General features: G+C 41.0%; 1 protein-coding gene across 11 annotated transcripts in view; it reads right to left on the bottom strand.

Moving 5' to 3' along the window:
- Window positions 1-19,474, bottom strand: part of FNDC3A (fibronectin type III domain containing 3A) — a 125,921-nt gene that overhangs the window by 58,858 nt on the left and 47,589 nt on the right. The window contains exon 1 of one of the 11 annotated variants that reach the window (XM_086771863.1): window positions 783-845. The exons of the other annotated variants lie outside the window; for them this stretch is intronic. Coding sequence (XP_086627989.1) covers window positions 783-789 — 7 coding nt within the window. The 5' untranslated portion in view covers window positions 790-845. Of the gene's footprint in view, window positions 1-782; window positions 846-19,474 lie in introns of those variants that run through there. 11 annotated transcript variants of the gene reach the window in all.

The raw sequence follows: 19,474 nt of genomic DNA, 5'->3' as shown, positions 1-19,474 counted from the left end.
TTTCACTGCTATGAAAGAGAACACTAGTAAATCTGTATGTAAGCATTTTGTCCCAAGTTTTAAAAACAATAAAAATCAAGGTGCCTACTAAAGATGACACAGAACTTGGAATGTGTGTCCTCAAACAGGAAATACATTAAAAAATCCCAATAACGGGAGAAACATCTCCTCCTCCAGCAACAGCAGGTGAATTTCTCCAACACGTCTATTTGAGCAGGCTGTAAAAACCTCACCGTGTGGCTCATTACAGCTACCACACACGCGCAGCAAAATTAACAGCGCTGCATAATCGCTAGGATCGTGACAAAATGATCAAAAATTGAGGATATCACCACCGCTTGCTTAACACATACACGATTTCTTTTTATTTCAACCACTGAGCATCGCTCTGCTCTCGCTCGCTTACACAAGCGCCCGGCCAAGGCGCGCACCCCGCACTTCCAGCGCGGCCGCCCGCCTGCCTGCGCCAATGCTCTTCCGGGGCAGCAGCCGCCCACAGCCCTGCTCTCATAAAACCCGGGCTCGTCATGGCCTCCCAGCGCACAGCCTTCCCGCTTCCCTCACGGTTTCGGGGCCACCGCGGTCCCCCCAGGCCCCTCCTCCCCGCTCATCACCGGTATCGGGTTTAGCAGCGCTCGTACTCCCCACATTTTTTAATTTTTTTTTTCCCCAGCCGCCGCGGTCTTCCCCCATCCGCCGCTGCCGTGGCGGCTGCCTGCAGCGCCGCGCCCTGCTCTTGTGTTTCACCGCGGCGGCCGAGCCGGGCAGGCGGGAGACCTTACCGCTCATTTCGGGTTGGGCAGCGGCCGGGCCGGGGCCGGGGCCAGGCGGGCGGTTGCTCCCCGGCGCGCCGCTGCAGGCGGGGCGGCAGCGGCGGCGAGAGGGGCGGCTCCCTCAGGTGCGCTGCTGCCAGCTCCGCCGCGCTCCGCTCCGCTCCGCCCCGCGGCCCCGCTCAGCTCCGCTCCGCCGCGCTCCGCCCTGCCCGGGCCGCGGCCGGGAGCCAGGCCCTACAGCCGCTCGGCACCGGCGGCCTCAAGGAGCGGGCGAGGTGGGTTTTGGGCGGGCTTCGTGCCCGCCGAGGGAGGCCTCCTTAGCCATCCCGCTCTGGGCTTGGTAGTCTACCCATTGTCTTTGGCTGGTGCGAACCAAGTTCTTTGGCTGAACGCTTTAACGTAAATTAGCATAATTAAGTTGTAGAAGATTACTTCAGCTCAATCCCTCCATAGGATTTACGTTTAGCTGAACTGCTAATCAGTTTATGCCTAAGAAAGGAGGTGCACAAACAGATCTGGTTGCAAACAAACACTTTCTGGCACTGAGTTTACAAAGTTGCAATGACTTTGATCCTAATCTATGTGGATATTGCGGCTCATGAGCACTGCTATACTTAGCATTAGTCTAATGTGAACGGCGATGAATCACTGTTATCCCCAGGAGGAAATAGCATTCAGGATTTACTGCGGCACATTAGGTTAACTATGGCTCCATAACTGAACACCCACACTTTGACATCACACAGGCGATGATATGCATCACTGACGCAAGCACTGACAGGATCAAACACAAAGGCCACAGCAGCTGAAACAATAGAGCGCACAGCTGACGTAGCAGCGCACCCCTCTAACACTGACGGGCTGCAGTAAATCAATAGTCCCAGAGGCCACAAATAGTTGCACCACTCTGTCTTTTACATAATGGCTAAGACTTGGAAGTTTTATTTTGGGCTCCCGGCAGCTACAGTTAATTACAAAAACCAGTAACAACAACAACCACCACCAGTTGGTCGACATTTGTCTTGTAAGCTGTGCCTGGAAAATACTTCCAAATTAGTACTCAAGGTTAACAGGCACTAAAAAGTTGTCACAAAGCATCAGCAGCTTTACATTTACTAGGTGCAATGTAATAAAGGTGAGTAAAAACAAAAAAAAAAGCAAACACGGAACTTACTGTTAGGCCTGAGCTGGGGAAGAGGCGCAAGAAGGAGCTGTGAACACTGCAAGGACACAGGCAATCAGAAGACTTCAGTTTGCAATGCTGTCAATTTAACATATTCCTTATGCTCTAAATTCATCCTGACAAAACAATCCCTTCCCCCATCCATCTGTCTACTTTTGCCATCAAGGCTGGGGAATGGCAGCTGACAAAGCAGCAACATCAATTTAAATGTATTAATTGCCTACAAAAATAATCTATCAGTAGACTGCAGGCTGGCAAACACAAGGAAAAACTGAAGGTAGAACGTTCACATAGATCCTTTCAAAAGCAGGGGGGAAAAAAGCATCAGTTTAATCCACAGAAACTCTGGAATAACGTATAAAAGAACAGAAAGCTATGAAGCCTAACTACAGTATTTCTAAAGATTACATCCTAGAGAGATCCTGATCTTTCCGGTGAAACCATACACACATATTCAGAAAAAAACCCAAAGGATGTGAAATCCCTTCTCATATAGGCAAACTGCAGAGATGACAGGTTCCTATAGCACTTTATCATTAATACAGCTATCTGTTTTCTTTTATAATGGCCTCACATACTTTCAAAAGAAAAAGATGACAATGTTTTCTATGTTCAAATGTTAAAGGTACTTTCATTTCTCCTGTTTCTAAACAATGACCATGGTGCAATTTTGTGATTAAAAAAGACTGCAAGCTCATGCCTTTGAACGGTGCAAACTTCATAACATGAAGTTACACTTGGGAGCTTGCAGAAGGGTGATTTTAGTCTTTTGAGATACTCCCAACAGTAAAAAGTTTTTATACATTCTTTCTGAAGCAATTGTGTGGTACAGTGATCAATTTTATCCTACTTTGTTAAAATAAAGTACCAACGAATCAAATATGTTAATGTGGAAATACAACACAGACTTTGTACTGTGCAGCCTACGTTGTTAAATTTTGTTTCGTTTGCTGTTTTAGGTTTAGACTCAGGGTAATTATTTAGTAACTATGTGGAAGAGCTATGTCAAAAAATTGGTCTCTCTCTCTCATAGTCTTCCAATTTAAACATCAGGTGAACCATAAATCACTGCATTTCAAAGGGAGTCAAATGTGTGTGATATACCATTCTTAACACAGAGAAGCTTTGATTAAAATGTTTTTATTCTTAGCAGGAAAAATAATCTGCACTTGTTCTAACCTAACTGCATCGCATATTTGCTTAGCTTTTTCCTCAAAGAGAGCCAAATCTCCTAGCACTTACACTGAGCAGTACTGATCGGCACCTTTTTTAGACTAATATTTAATATTTGTGCATACTGCTTAATCATGTTCCATTTGATTCACAACATTCAAGATAAAGGACTGTTTAATAATCTAGCAGTTGTTACCACTAGAATTTGTGGTTTTATACTCACTTTTTTTTTTTGGCCATATAGCACTGCAGAGTGGAAAGTTAAAAAATTAAGCACTACTACTGATAGCTACTCCTGCTTACAAGGTGAACAGCACAAGTGAGTGTCAACAGTTGGCAGTTCTTGGCATATAGATAGCGGCTTCTACAAAAGAGCATGTTGATTCACAGAAGGAGATTTTTGGAAGGAGCAAGCATTAACTTTAACTTCCCAGCCCCCTGCTTACCTGGTTGTGCCAAAAATTAAATTACATAGTATAATTACTTTTAAAGGCCTTTTTGGCATCATTATATTTTTTCTGTGCATACTTATCTCGATACATTCATTTGAAACTAGAGTGCAAAATTATCTGGCACGTTCTGCTGTCTCAGAGCTGGCGTTCAAAGAAGCTCCACTGCCTTTGAGCAAATTTCTTAATGTTCCCCCCTCAAATTATTATTCCACCTGTGTGTGTGTATATCTATGTCCTGGTTTTGGCTGGCATAGAGTTAATTTTCTTCCTAGTAGCTGGTGTTTTGGATTTAGTATGAGAATAACGTTGATAACACAACTGATGTTTTAGTTGTTGCTAAGCAGTGCTTACATAAAGTCAAGGAGTTTTCAGCTTCTCACGTCCTACCAGCGAGAAGGCTGGAGGTACACAAGAAGCTGGGAGGGGGCACAGCCAGGACAGCTGACCCAGACTGGCCAAAGGGTTATTCCATACCATATGACGTCATGCTCAGCATATAAATTGGAGAGAGTTGGCTGGAGGGTGGCGATCGCTCCTCAGGGTTAGGGTGGGTATTGGTCAACAGGTGGTTAGCAACTGCACTGTGTATCACTCATTTTGTATATTCTTTTATTATTATTATTATTATTTTCTCTTCCTTTGCTGTTCTAGTAAACTGTCTTTATCTTAACCCACAAGTTTTACTTCTTTTTCGATTCTCCTCACCATCCCACTGCGGGGCGGGGAAGGGGGTGTGGAGGAGTGAGCAAGCAGCTGCATGGTATTTAGCTGCCAGCTGAGGTTAAACCATTACAATCTACATACAGATTATGACTTGAATATGACTTATTGAATATTACTTATACAAATACAATGTATTGATTAAGAAAATCCATAGCATACATATAAATGCTGAAACAAATTTACCACTATCTAGGGTAAGGTATTTAAAAACTATGGATGAAAAGACACAGAAGTCTCTGTGGATATAATAAAATTCTGTTTGTGCAAACTGTGATTGAGTATTACAACACATATAGTGTCAGAAAGTCAAGGAAGAAATTAATATCAAAAAAGGTTGCCAAGCGAAAATTCAATGCTCAACTCTAATTTGTATTTCTATCCAAGGCGGACACCTCTAAAGATGTACTGTTCTGAGTCCCTGGAATCTACTAATAACATGTACTTTCATTTGAAAATGTCTGAGTTGTTTATGCTTCAAGCTAACTATATAAACAAATACAATGCAGATTCAGATGGTACATTTAAAATAAAAACAAAGCAGAACAAAAATTATTATGATTATAAGCAGCTGAAGTCCTTCTAATATCAAAAATAAATACCACAAGCATCTATCTTTAAAGGGACCACTTCGAGAGTGGTCATTCCTAACTGAAAAACATAAAACTAAGTTAGCAGGATATGAGGTGTCACAGCTTTCCAGGAATCCCATAATCCAGGATTCTACATGATTTAGCGGAAAGGGGGAAAACCAGGTGAATCTAGAATGACATTGGCTCCACAGCTAGAGTTCTAGGGTACAAAAACAGGGCTTCTTGTTCTTAGTAAAGGAAAAAGGTTAATGAGAACTGCTGATTTTAAAAAAAACAAACCCTCACACTCAACAGCTCTGTCCCACTGAAATTTTACTCTCTTAGATGTAATTCTTGCATTAGGTAAGTAAGTTTGCTGTTCTGGTCAGATGAAAAGGTCTTCTGTAATAATACAAAGAAATGGAAAGAGAGTTCAGTCCTACAGGACCTCCTCTTTTCACACTCACTGCAAACAATTATTTTTATGCCTACACTAGAGGCGCTCACTTGAGGCCACCAACATTCTACCAATATTGCAGTTCCATAAATGAATGTTCAGATATAGGTTTCTAAACTATGAAATAAATTTTGAAGTGCCACCTTACACAGTTGTTTCAAATCATGAGCGAAGAAAACAGTCCCTGAAGCTGACAATTCAAAAGGTGACGTTTAGTAAGGTGAAATCCTTCTGTCATGACACAAACTGTAGAAAACAAGCCCCAAGCAAACACTTGGCTACAGCAGGGTGATTCACTGACTGTCTCTAGAGGGCAACTCTGTGCTTCTGCATATTCATCAGGGAGCCACCTCATATAAAATGACACAAATCACGAAGCACAGACAGTGTGTCCTCAAGTAGGTATCTGGTTCGGGCTTGCTTTAGTCACTCTTCTGTCCAGTTTCAGTAGAGTACATCAGGTTTTCCCAGAGTAGATTCTTCCTGTTCAGGTCTTCCTGTTCAGTTAGTAGGTAGGCTAAATTCTGTGCTACGCTCAAACAGATTAACAGTTTGCTCTTGTCTAGGTGAGTGCTGTGTACACCAGACTATGGAATAACCTGGGTCACCTCTGCTGAAGATGGGCCACTAGAAGCTAGAATGCAACACACTAAGCTCCTGTCCATGCTAGAGACACTTAACTCCTTTAATCCAAGAGCTTCTAAATGGAAAATACCGAGTCCGTCTTTAAAATGGGAACCAGAACCCAGGACTTCACCTAAATTATACAGGAATCCCCATTACATCAACAGAGAAAGGCAGATTGCCTTCCCGTGTAGTTTTCCTCTAGAATCTTACCCTTTTTTGAGGAGAAGATGCCCATCTCCAAAAGACGACATAGAGAAAAGCCTAAACTCAGAATATCCCAGGAGCCTCATGGCTAGGGAACTCTGCTGGAATCAGGCAGCTACAGGTTCAGATTCTGTGTTACTTTCTAGAACTAAAACCCTCAGATCTCCTTGATTGTGGGCAAGTGCTTTAACCAATTTCTTACTGCTAATACTGTTTGTATTTCAGCATAAACTTAATATAGCTCAAGTAAACAAACAGCCTTTCTTTTTGGAGAGAGAGAAAGGCAACATTTATATGCTGTCTCTATATTGTCTCTGCTCTGGCATGTCTTTGATGTGTGGCTTCTGGCTGTCCCCCTGCAGCCTCATGTTTTGTACAATTACAGGCATGTAGGGAATTCTACAGTCAAAACAGGAGAAGCAATGGATGCAATGTGCTTGCTAGGATTAGGCTATGATTCAGTGGGTGACCTGGGCTACGTCTGAGACTTCTGCAGCTAAAAGCTTCTTAAGATGGAATCCAAACACCCTGAACATGATCCCTTATGATTACAGTCCATCACACAGACATACTGTTCTCTGTCTTTTCACCAAAACCAAGACAAGCCTGTGAATGCACCTACAATATGGCATGCTCTGAGGACACCAGAAATCAAAGTTTGACTGAAAAACTACTGATCTTGAAAATTCTTAATACCACTGCAGCTGACATGATAAATACTTAAACTTTTAGTTAAAGACCTCTGCTTCTGCTAATGACTTAAGGTCAACACAGAAGAACTTTCATGTTCAAAAAGCTTTGCAGAAATTTGGTCCCAAGTTAATTAACCCAAAATCAGTGTACACAAAAAATGAACTGATGTTCTCAGTCAGACTTAACAACACGGAAAGGCACCACAATCACTACTAACACCTGCAGCCTCTTCTGTAGTGAAATGTTTCTAAACAGCTCCCTATGCCTTTGGAGCTGTTTGGATGATCAGCTTCACCAAAATGACAAGTATTTCTAGAATATCCTGATAGCTGAAAGATACCAGAGTGCATTGGTTACTGAGTGATTAAGAAGGGATATATTTATATTCTAGGCTAGCTATGCATCATACTTTAGCATTCAATCCTTTCCTATTTCATCCACAATTGAGAATTTAAAAAAAAATAATGAGTAAGGTTATACTGACTCTGCTGAAGCTCTTTAGAGTTAGACATCAAAAAACATTCTGTACCATGCTGTGAATTTTGCAGTGTGGAGACAGGCAATATGCAGGTATCTGGCCTCAAGACTCCACTGCACACCTGCAATTCTTTACACCTGCATTCTCTAGTCCTTCTATTTACCTCCCACTGGCCTTCATATCCCCCAAAGGTATATCCTGTATAGATATAACCTTACCTGATATTCAGCCTCTTTTTGTATGTGTCATGTTCCTAGGCATTTCAGACCTCCATCCAGCTCTCTGAAGCTGCACAGAAATGTTTACCTACAGATGTACTACTTGTCCAGACCCAGCAGCACAATGCCACCACACAAGGTGATCTAGCAACATACATTTACATGCTTCTGAAAAGGACCACAAACCCAACACCCTTCTATTTAACTACTGTCACCAAGATGAGACTAGATTCTTTCCCATCAAAAATCTGTTTTTCAGATGAGAGGACAAGGCTCGGTTACTGAAAAGAAAATGACAATACACTGAAATTCTATTATCATAATGCACAGTTGGAAGGCTATTATGGGCAAATCAGTGCTCTGGGTGGTATTTTAAAGACCTGTCAGAGGATGAACTGGGGAAACACCCTACAGATAAAGCTGTGTGGGCATAAGAAGAAGATTCCTAGTCTAGTATGTGTTGTATCTTTGCTGGAAAGGAATGCAAGGAAACTTGAGAGTGTATATAGCTGCAATTAAGAGCAAAGACAGGGTATTTCCAAGGAACATTTTCCTCCTTTTTATGCAATCTTTCTTTGCACAAGAATTAGAAGGGTGAAGTAAGCATAAAAACACACCTTTTACAAATATTTTATTGAAAAGGCTACATGCACATCATGTCCCATTTACAGTCTGTGTGGAAAAGCACTGTTCTAACACACATGGGCCAGAAGGCCACAGTAAAAAATGATCAAACCTTCAACAATCAATTTCAAAACCTCAAGCTTGCCAGTCCTGTTGTATTCATTTGCAGTATAAGTCAGGGAAATGAGTGGAAGTTACGTTCACACTAGCCAGCCCTCTGCATCTCTGTTCAGCAGTTGCTGATAATCACTTTTATTTTTCAGCTCTCTTAGCAGGTGATTTTTAAAACTCACTCATGCTGGAAGAACTTCAACTGGTTCCAGTTGCTCAAACTGCCCTTGTAACTTACTAAATATTTTCACTCATTGACGCATTGCTTAGTCACTAGATGCTCCCCAAAACTGCACTCCCAGCACTGTCACACTAAATCAGAGGTAGTCACTCTGCTTTTGACCCCTTACTAACCAATTCAGAAAAAAAAATGCTCTTTAAGAAAAAAAAAATAGTTTAGCTTCTCAAATTCCCAAACTTATCTTGGGCTTCAGGGACTCCAAGGATCTGCCTGCAAGACAACTTTATTTGTATGTACTAGCTTTTGAAAAAAAAGAGTAAAAAGACAGATGAGATTTCAGATTTAACTGAATTTAAAAGCTAGGTAAGATTGAACTTACTTTTTTTTTTAAAAAAAAAATTGAACAAAAGAATTCTGTGCCTGATCACAAAATAAGAAACAAAATATATTGAAAGCATAGCAAGAAGTAAAAATTAATGCAAACTTAAGTATGTTTTACATAATTTTGTAAATCTATCTGCTGCTTAAGGGTTCTACTGAGATGTCTCTTGGCTGCATAAGCCATAAGAGCCAACTCTGTCAAGAGAGTGGTGCCTTTCAGAGCACAACCTCTTCAAGTCTAAAGCAACTGAGAATATAACACAGTAGCACTTAACTTAAATGCCGTCTTTCAAGAGCCTATCTTAAATGCAATTTTTGCAAAAAACAGAAAAAGAGAAAGGCTGACAGCTCTCTCTAGAGGCATCTTTCTCCTTCTATCTGTCATCTTCAACTTTCATTCTGGTCCTTAGAAAAGGCTGTGGTATCATTAAGTTACAGCTCCTGGACCTAACAGTTCTTTCCCTGCCCTCTTCCTGGGAATTTGATTGTTTCCACCTGCTTTAGTTGTTTGGTTTGGTTATTTCCCCCCCTCCCCCCCCCCCCGAAGTGGCTTGCTGAAGCTGTGTTTTATGAGCAGGGCTTTCCCTACTTTGGGACTTTGTCTTGGCCCACGGTCCTGTTGGAGTCCTTCTACTTTAAATGACCTGTCCATATTTCATAAGAGACTTTTCTAAAGTTGTTGCAATACTTCATGATGAAGAGGTCATAATGAGGTGTACTTGCTATCCTACTCACAGTAACTTACTCACATATTGTTGAAACTACAATTCCATATTAACTAATTTTAAGAATTATTAATGAAGCAATAACACAGACATCAGTTTGGCATTTATAGTTCTTATTGCAGCTCGCTCTTTGGCTGCCTTGGAAGGCACATCCATTCTACCATTGAATACAACTGTCAAAGATCACCCAAGGGAAACACAATATTCATGGTATTTATGAAGATGGCCCATATGTAGAGCTTCAAAGGGAAAGGATAAGTGAAACTGCTGGAGAATGGGCTACTGGAATAACAAATCGAGAACAGGCACAGGAGATACACCGTATGCTCACAGAATAGCTGATTAATCAAAAGGGAAGGAAGGTGTAGCCAGCTTCTCTAGCAGCTCCAAGACCATTAACTTGAGACCCAACTACAAGTTACTGGGTGCCATACAGCTATTTGAAAAAATCTGAGGCTCCCTGGATGGTGTCCTAGGGCACCTGCTCCAGACAACTGCATTTTCTGGAAGCACAACTGGAAAGCTCTTTGTAGTGTGATAAAGAGCTTCTCTTTGGAAAAAAAAAACAAACCAAAAAAAAGAAGAGCATTGTAGATAGCTGTATTTACTACTAGTGAATTTGGCCCTTTCAGCTTAGTTTGAAACCCCACATAATTACACTGCTTCTTAATGGCTTTCAGTGGCTGAAGTTACATGCTTGTAATTGGTCTTAAACTCACATTACACAGTAGCTGTTTATATTTGTGCAGAGCTAGCCTATATGTTTGTAATGACCTTGTTATCTTTCTGCTCTTCTTCCTTTCCCTCATTTGGATAATAAACTGCTTTAGATGTAAAACAGACTGCTGCATGTCTACAAAAGGAAGAAATCAAAGGGAAGTTACATTACCGTGATCTTAATAAAGTTGAAGAGTGTCATGATCATGTAAGTCATGCAAGCTGACAAAACCTCAGTCATTTAACAGACAGTCAAAAAAAAAAAAGACAACTATAATCATTTACTATTAATAACACATGCACAGCCATATCTATCAAGCCATGCGCTGCTGATTCATCCATTAGAAAAAAGCAAAACCAAGAACAGGAATAAAAAAATGCTGGATTCAGAGTTGCAACATTGAGTTAGATATCACATTCTGGCAAGAAAAGTGTACCTGGACCCACACAGACAACACAGTAGCCTCGCACGGGTGAAAATGAAGGAAAGGGAGACTAACTTCCTGGTCTTTTTCTGTTGCTATCTTGACCCTCTGCCTACACAGCAACTTTTAGCATCAAAGGAGAAAGCAAGGGGGCAGAGCAATCTCAGGCCCTGTAAAGTGCCGGCATGGCTGTGGCAGCCTGGGCGTACATGGGGAGCTTGCTCTATTTCGAGGAACTCTGGAAAAACAATGGTTGGGAGAGCTGCTCCAGAGCCACAAAAAGACTTTGGTTTCCTTCCCAGTCCATCCGCCACCCTTCACAACCACCACATGCCTGGCAGTGGTCCACAAGATAGGGCAGCCATAACCACTTTTTAGGGTATAAATAGAACAAGAGTAAACCGAAATTAATTCAAAGCTATTTCATTGTTAACAGTAATTCTTTGATAGAAGTCTGAATACTTTCACATCTACAGCTATACATCAAGGATGTAGCAAATACAACGTGAATCTCTCAGGGTAGAACTATAAAGAAATTTCCTGGGTCTCATCTAAGAATCTGCAGCATTTTTCAACAGATGACACATCAGCATGCATTCATACTGTGTATGTGGTGAGAGAGGATCTAACAAAAGAAGTCCTTTATACACAAGTTCTAGCCTTTCCATTTTTATGAAATCCAGTTGTTCTGGTTTTGTTAGTGAGGGGGGGCCTAAGGTGGTAGCTTCTGTAGGAAACTGCTAGAAGTCGCTCCCCATTGTTCAGTGGACTCGGCCGGGCCTAGGGCGGACCCGCTGCTGGCCAAGGCCGAGCCAATTGGTAGCAGAATGTCCCGTGATAACGCCTCTGCGATAACGTATTTAAGTAGGGGAAAACAGGAAAAAGAGGAGGGAAGATGTGAAGCAGCTGAGCGGGGGGCAGAGAGGGGGAGGCGCGAGCCTCATGGGCCTTGCAGGCCTCACCCTCTGGCCCCCCGCCGGGCAGCCGACTGGGCCCGACTCGGCCCGGCCCGGTTGCAAGAAGTGGAGAGGAGATGAGAAGTGAATAAGATGTAAAAAGGATCCTGAGAGGCGTCTGCCAGCCTGTTGTGAGGAACGGCTGCAGACGCCAAGGTCAGTTCAGAAGGAGGGGGAGGAGTAATATGGCTCCTGGCCAAGATTCCTCTGCAACTCGTGGTGAAGACCATGGTGGAGCGGGTTGTCCCCCTGCAGCCCATGGAGGTCCACGGAGGGGCAGAGATCCACCTGCAGCTCGTGGAGGACCCCACGCCAGAGCAGGTGGAGGCCTGAAGGAGGCTGTGGCCCGTGGAGGGCCCGCTGGGGCAGCTGTTCTAGAGGGACTGCACCCCGTGGAAGAGATGACCCATGCCGGAGCAGTTTCACGGAGGACTGTGGCCCGTGGGAGGGACCCCACGCTGGAGCAGAGGAGGAATGCAAGGAGTTCTTCCCCCGACGATGATACAGCGGCGTAAAACAACGCGTGATGAACTGACCGCGACCCCCATTCCCTTTTCCCCCCCCGTGCCGCTCGGGAGGGGAAGGTAGTAGAGATAATGTTAAGCTTGGGAAGAGGGAGGGGTGGGGGGAGGTTATCTTGTTCCCTGTCTCATTCTCCTGCTAATTTTAGAAAATAAATGAATAGTTTTCCCCAAGTCGAGTCTGTTTTGCCCGTGACGGTAACTTTAAGGATTTCTCCCCGTCCTTATCTCAAACCTTGAGCCGTTTTTCTTATATCATCTCCCCCTGTTCTCTCGGAGGGTGGGGGGAGCGGGAGAGAGACTGCGTAGTCTGGTCCTGATCAGGGCTGAACTACGACACCAGTGCAAGGTCAACTTAAAAACATGAAGTTTGAGTTTCTAAAAAATAAAAGCACTATTTGAAAAAGAATTAATCAAATAATGAAATTGAGAAACTTCTTTCTCTATTTGTTAGCAATCTTCATGAAACTTTATTATTTCAATCAACCAGATTGGATCAAATTAAAATACAGAAAATGCTATCAGCATAAGTTACTCTAAATGTTAGGATATTAAGTGAAAATACTAAGTAAAATATTTTTCAAACTCCTCTGCCTGCATCTCTGATCTTCGATTTAGTACAAACTGCTAACTACTTAACGCTAGACAAACTTTCTACTTACATTAGAAATGAAAAAGATATCCTATATACATTTTCCCTTTTCTCCCATAAAGCAAGTAGCACAGGGCTATTTCTTTCCCATCAACAGCATAGTCGGGGAAGAAAACAGATGAACTGACTGCAGTGCCAGGGAACTACTATAATATTGCCAGATACAGACCTGTCAAGCTTAACACAAGACTCGTCCAACTGATTGCAGACTCAGGCAGCCCACAGTAGCACCTGAATCTTAGCCGTTTGAGTGAATACTTCACAGCCTTGTGGGCTAGACATGACTGACTACAGTCATGGAAACCAAGTTTTAGGAGAATTCTCTAGCTGCAACTTAGGACTGTAACTCCATTCCCAGCATGTACAGGAAGGTTGGACTAGATGACCTCTAAAGGTCCCTTCCAACCCAAACTATTCTATGATTCTACCTCATCCTTGTAAAATGTGAGATGTTAGATGCTCATGGAAATGGACGAGTTCAAAGAGTTCACATGCTGAAGGACAAAGGCATTCACCACGGGTACAACTGCAAAATACTACTCAAATGGGATGTTTTCAGGACGTAGCCTTACTTATTTCAGCTTATAATAGCCAGGCTTTAGCTCCAGAATGGAGACATCTCATTTAGATACCTAAAATTATATGTCTGCATGCAAGTTAGGACTTTAAACTCCTATTATAGCAAGTGGAGATCTAGTCAGTACAGACTTTGGAGCCTGGAGAGCTATTCAGTGCAAACTGATGTCAGCTGAAAAGCACTGACTATACTATAGCTAGTGACTAAATCTTCACTAGTTTTAATGGGAGCTTAGATCCAAGGCCACATATAGAAACACACATTTAGACACCTAAAATTAGATGCCTTCAGCATGCAGCTGAAGAGCTGATATTTCAAACAAATGTCTCCAGAACCTTCCTACAGTCAGGCTGGGTTTGAAGCATGGAGCTAGCAGTGTAGCGAAGAGAGGGAACAAAGGAAAGGATTAAAGAAGACACAAGGGAAGATGAGATACAGGAAAATTAGATACGAAAAGGAGAATCTGACCAAACATCTTATAACGAATATAGTAAATTATGAACTCATTTACATACCAAAATGTGTTAAATAAGTCAAGAAAGAATAGAAGTTAGAAAAATATTTAATAGAATGAGAAAATAACCAAGACAAAAACGTTATAAACAAGCCTGTTTTGTCCATATAAAAATATTAGATCTATTTAACACATTTTAAACAGAAATCAATGATAGAAAAATTAAGTTTTCTCTAAAACATTTTACAACCAACATTGTGAAGGAGATCTGAATTAATGTATTTCCCTTTTAAGCTGCTTTTTAATTTGCTGCTGCAGAAGGTCATAAAACAGGTCTAGTTTGCTTTTTAATAAAACTATTGACAAGTTTAGTTTATTCTGGGAATGGCATGTTTCAGAAATCTAGTATCTATAATCCTAACAAAATGGGCACAACAGTAGTGCCAGCTGCTATGGCAGAAAAGCAGCATGAAAAAGTAAGTTTTTCCAGCAACAGCTTCTTTGTAGCATCCCTGACTGCCTCTTTAAGGGCTGGAGGAGACCAGAAGCACCAAGACCTGGTCGGTTATCAGACTTAACAGAGGAGAAGGTCAGACAGTTCCCAGAGAAGGCTGAGTGAGCTCCGTTTCGAGGCTAATTCTCATGGCCACTCTCAAAGCAGGAGCAGCTGGATCTAAACAACAGACTTCTGGATTACTATGTTTTATTCTAGTTAGGGGAATGACCTTGCTTTGCACTCCTTTGCAATTTTTGTTGAGCCAGTAAAACAGATTTGAGAGATGGTCCTGAAAAGAGTGCAGACTGCCTCTGCCCTGTTGCAAAAGGGACTACAGAATCACACAGATGTGCCTCAGCTAGCTTTAATTCAGTACAGTACTAGCAGTAGTACTAGAAAAGCTGCAGCAGCAGGGCTTACAGGCAAGTTTTACCTGCCAATGGTACTTGAATTATGGACTAGATTTCTCCTATGTGTCAAAGCTAATACATGATCATTCTACATGCACTACAGTAAAGGCTTAAATCCATCATTATTTCTTTTCCTTATCAAAAGGGTATTTGCCGTATCTCCATCCAACTTTTGTTAACCTACTTGTAAAAGGTAGAAGGGAAGTCTATTTGACAAAATATGCAAGTGCATTCATGCACTCTGTTTATCACTCTAAGCTTCAAAAACAGCAGCTCCTACTTACTATTATTTTGGAATGAGATAGCTCCAAATCAAGCTGCTACAACCATGCTTTGTGACTACTTTCTCTTCTCAACATGAAGAGAATCAAGTCTGCAGTCATACTCCTGCATACCTGACCAACACCAATGTTCTTATTATTTTTAGTTTGACTGTAGGTACCCGGAAATACAAACATCTATAAAATAATGTCTAAAATGTGTATATTGAAGGTCATTTCCAAACGGAGATGCCTCAAAGTTAACCTACTCCAAGACTCAGCTCTGAAACTCTACACGGACATCCTCAGTCAAGAGTTAAGTGGCTTTAAGTCATTGTAGCTTGCTGGGACCTCAAACTTACAGTTGACTTGTCTTAGCTTTCCTCAATGCCTCTAAATACTTCAGTTGGAGATCCTAAAATTAATGTGTAGAAGAGGATGTTAATCTAAGAATCCATATCCAGTTTCAGCCTTGCATATCATGTTTAGTCTTCTACAGTGCTCACACAGAAAGAAGAGGAAAGACAACTGAAATGATTTACCATTTAGGGTGGGAGTGGTTTTTTTTTAAAATGAACTGATGTTCACAGCCTCACATTTACAAATGAACTGATATACACCCTTACATCTGTGTCTTCAGAAGGCTACAGTGGAGAAAAGCTGTAAAGCATCTTTGAAGATGAAAAGGAAAGCAAATGAGCTTACACATGTCATCATGTAACATTTCAGTATTTAGAAATGAGAAACAAGTAAATGGAAACAGGGATGAAGAATTGTTTTATTCTTGGGCTACAGAAATAAAAGATCACACAGAGCAGCTTCCCTGGATGGCTCCTGTAAACTGTTCTTAATTGGAGCAGGAAAACTATAGCACTAAAAACTTGGTAATACACATCTGGGTTTACTTCTAAGGGTCCATTATCCAGGCTCTTAAGCTACCTAGAAGACTAGAGATGCTCAAGAAGAGAATTCTTGTTAACAGTGTTTTATTAGTTTTGCTAGTTTGTTCCATTACTACAGATCTATGTATTTAAATAAATACTCTTTTATTCCCAAACTTTGCCCAGTGCTAAGGTGGATACTGAGTATTTAACAAACAAGATACAGTATTTCTAGAGGTGATGTCACCCTTAAAGCCAATATATAGGATCACTACTGCAGTGCCAGGTATCCTAGTACGTTCTAAAAATATCACAGAATGACAGTGCACACTTCTTCCACATAACACAGTGGGGTGAGGATTTGATAACCAGCTGTGGTCTTCTTGTGAGAGAAGCATCTTCCAATGACCATTAGCAATTAGTAAAGTCCCTTCTGAGGGACTGGTGGTAACTTGTACAGAAGTTATGACTGGTCTTTAACCACCTCCAATATTAATAAATTAGTTTTAAATAAAACTTAACAGCAAAGTACCAGATGATACTGAGAACAAAATAAATGTATGGTTCTGTTTGGTTCAAATGCACTTAAATAGCAGTTACATTTGGATTTTAAAATGTTCAGCCTGGTTGCTCTAACATTATGTAAAAATAACCACAACCACAGGAGAGCTGGCAGTAGGTAACAGCAGATAAGAGATCAAGAACAGACCTGCAGAGAACTTGGGGATACTAGTGGACGAAAAACTAGACATGAGTTGGATATGTGCGCTCACAGTCCAAAAAACCAACCGCATCCTGGGCTGCATCAAAAGAAGCGTGTCCAGCAGGTCAAGGGAGGCGATTCTCCCCCTCTACTCCGCTCTGGTGAGACCCCACCTGGCCTACTGTGTCCAGCTCTGGAGCCCTCAGTACAGGAAAGACATGGACCTGTTGGAGCGGGTTCAGAGGAGGGCCATGAAGACGATCAGAAGGGTGGAGCACCTTTCCTATGAAGAAAGGCTGAGAGAGTTGGGGTTGTTCAGTCTGGAAGAGGCTCCAGGGAGACCTTATTGGGGCCTTTCAATACTTAAAGGGGGATTACAAGAAAGGTGGAGAGAGACTTTTTTACTGGGGCAACAGTTTTAAACTGAAAGAGCGTAGATTTAGACCAGACATAAGAAAGAATTTTTTTATGATGAGGTACGTGAAAAACTGGAACAGGTTGCCCGGAGTTGTGGATGCCCCATCACTGAAAGTATGCAAGGCCAGGTTGGACAGGGCTTTAAGCAATCTGCTCTAGTAAAAGATGTCCCTGCCTACGACAAAGGGTTGGACTAGATGATCTTTAAAGGTCCCTTCCAAATCATAAAATGATTCTATAACAGTTTTATTCACACAATATTCTGGGTAATGGGCAGGTTTGGTGTTGCAAAGATGAAGTTAATCTTAGAACAAATGAAAGTTTGCGTTTTGCCCTTCTACTCTCAGAACTGATGCGATCTTCTTTTCCTCTTGACTTCCTTGAAAACACTTTCCAGAAGTATTTTATTCCTTATTTTAAAGAGAAAAAAATGAGGTTAAGATTGCTTAACTTTTATCCCAGAGACTAACCTTAATAGTGATACTTCATTTCATTTCAAAGCATGAAGTATTTATGACTCATTCTAATTTACATAAATTTTCTTATTTTATTATGAAAATGGCAATTTTCCTTTGCAGAGACATATAGAACATGGTCTCTCTTATTATGTCAAGTTACAGTTAATAGCCCTTAGCTGTAACTTGGGACTGTTATAAAATGTGCTCAAGATGAGTCATCTTCATTCATTTATTCTGCAATAGGAAGAATTCATGAATGAGTGATCTGCAGTAATTCACTTCTACAAAGAGCCCATTCATACATTTCAAACCTGGTTTTCTGAATCACTGTAATGTAGCTGATTACTTCACTTTAAACAGAAGAAAATTTTGGCTTAAGGAAAGTTTCCACAGAAGTCTACGTGAGAACAGAGCTCTTCTGAAAATAAACATTTTGGTCCAACACATGGATACACAGACATATTCTGCTAGCAAGAAAAGCACAGTGTCTTTACAAAGTAAGAGACTGACAAATGGTTTAAATTCAAATTGCGTCAAGAGGGGCAGAAGTCATCGCTATCAGACAAACCAGTAGGCAGTAAAAGAAAATATTTTATAAAAGAAAAAAAAATGGTCATCGGCACACAGAAGTGCTCATTTGAAGCTGTATTTAAGTCAAAATACATATATAACAGAAAAGCAACTGAGATCCAAGATTGCTTAATTTAAGAGATTTCAAACCAGGAAATAATCTTAAGAGCCTTTTCGCCCAATCTTAACTGCCATAGAAGAGGCCCGCATTAAGACATCGTTCCAAAACAGTCAAAGCTTTACACATCATGTGTGAGAGCTATACAAGCAAGCAGATGGTAAGTGAGTACACAGACCTGGGTATAGATGCAGCATTTTCTTCAGAAGCTTAGCTCACAGAAAAAGCACGGTGTACTTCTCCATTAATTGGTGCTTTAAGTTTTCATTACTTCATTGATTCAAGTACAGCTCTAAAACAGTAACTTTATTCACATCTCTCCTTTCTCCTGGAGAGACACTGATTCTCCTTGTTTTCAGGTTGAGTAGTTTTACCCTAAGTATACAGTATCCAAAGTGAGCATAGGCCTCTTCACAAATAAAGTAACTATGACAAGAGCAGCACAAAGATTGATAGAGGATCTCAATGTTTCCAACAGACAGGGATATGATGCAAGAAAATACAATTAACATTATGGTTAGATTTATAGGCAATCCACATTGACTTCAGCAGACAGTGTGATCCCGAAGTGAACTGACCAGCAATAAAGCACAAGAGAGATCTAGAATTATCCAAGGAAGAGTGACTTACCAAATCACCCAAACTACTATATCTGCGTATCTGCATTTTTATGGGGGATCCATCCAGAAGTCACTTGCTACCTGTCATCTTCCACTCTTTCATTTTAGTATCATACTTACGTAATTTCCATTTAAAAATACGCCCATGTGAATTGCCTTTTAAGAACCTGAATTTACATTTTATCATTTTCATCTTTGGTCAATGTGTAACATTCCAAATTCTTCCTATCCTTCATAATCTCAAATTATTTCTGTTTTTCCTTGGATATCTTTCAGTAAGACTTTACTCCAAAGAGACAACATATTTGTTAGTCACCATTTTGCTAGGTATAAATTAGCATATAGATTTAGAAAAACAGTACTTGAAAATCTTCCATTCCCTAAAAAAAAAATAAAATTGTAGTATGTTCAACATTGAACCGAAGTCCTTGTTATTTGTAGAACACTGAACATCCCACAAAATATGAAGTTCTGAGAACCAGTTCATTCTAGAAAGCAGACATGAAAAACAAAGAGATATTTGTTTGGTGGTCACTTACCATCCTACCACTAATAAGTAAGTGTTGTAAATTATATACATACGCTTTACAAGCCTCATTTTGAAAGGGATGAAGAAAAGCCTGTAAGAAAATATTAAGTGCATTTCATGAAAAATCTTTGCTTGTAC

This window comes from Chlamydotis macqueenii, chromosome 1 (genome assembly GCF_036417535.1).
Source record: "Chlamydotis macqueenii isolate bChlMac1 chromosome 1, bChlMac1.mat, whole genome shotgun sequence".
Lineage (NCBI taxonomy): Eukaryota > Metazoa > Chordata > Aves > Otidiformes > Otididae > Chlamydotis > Chlamydotis macqueenii.
This window is presented reverse-complemented; position numbering and strand designations above follow the sequence as displayed.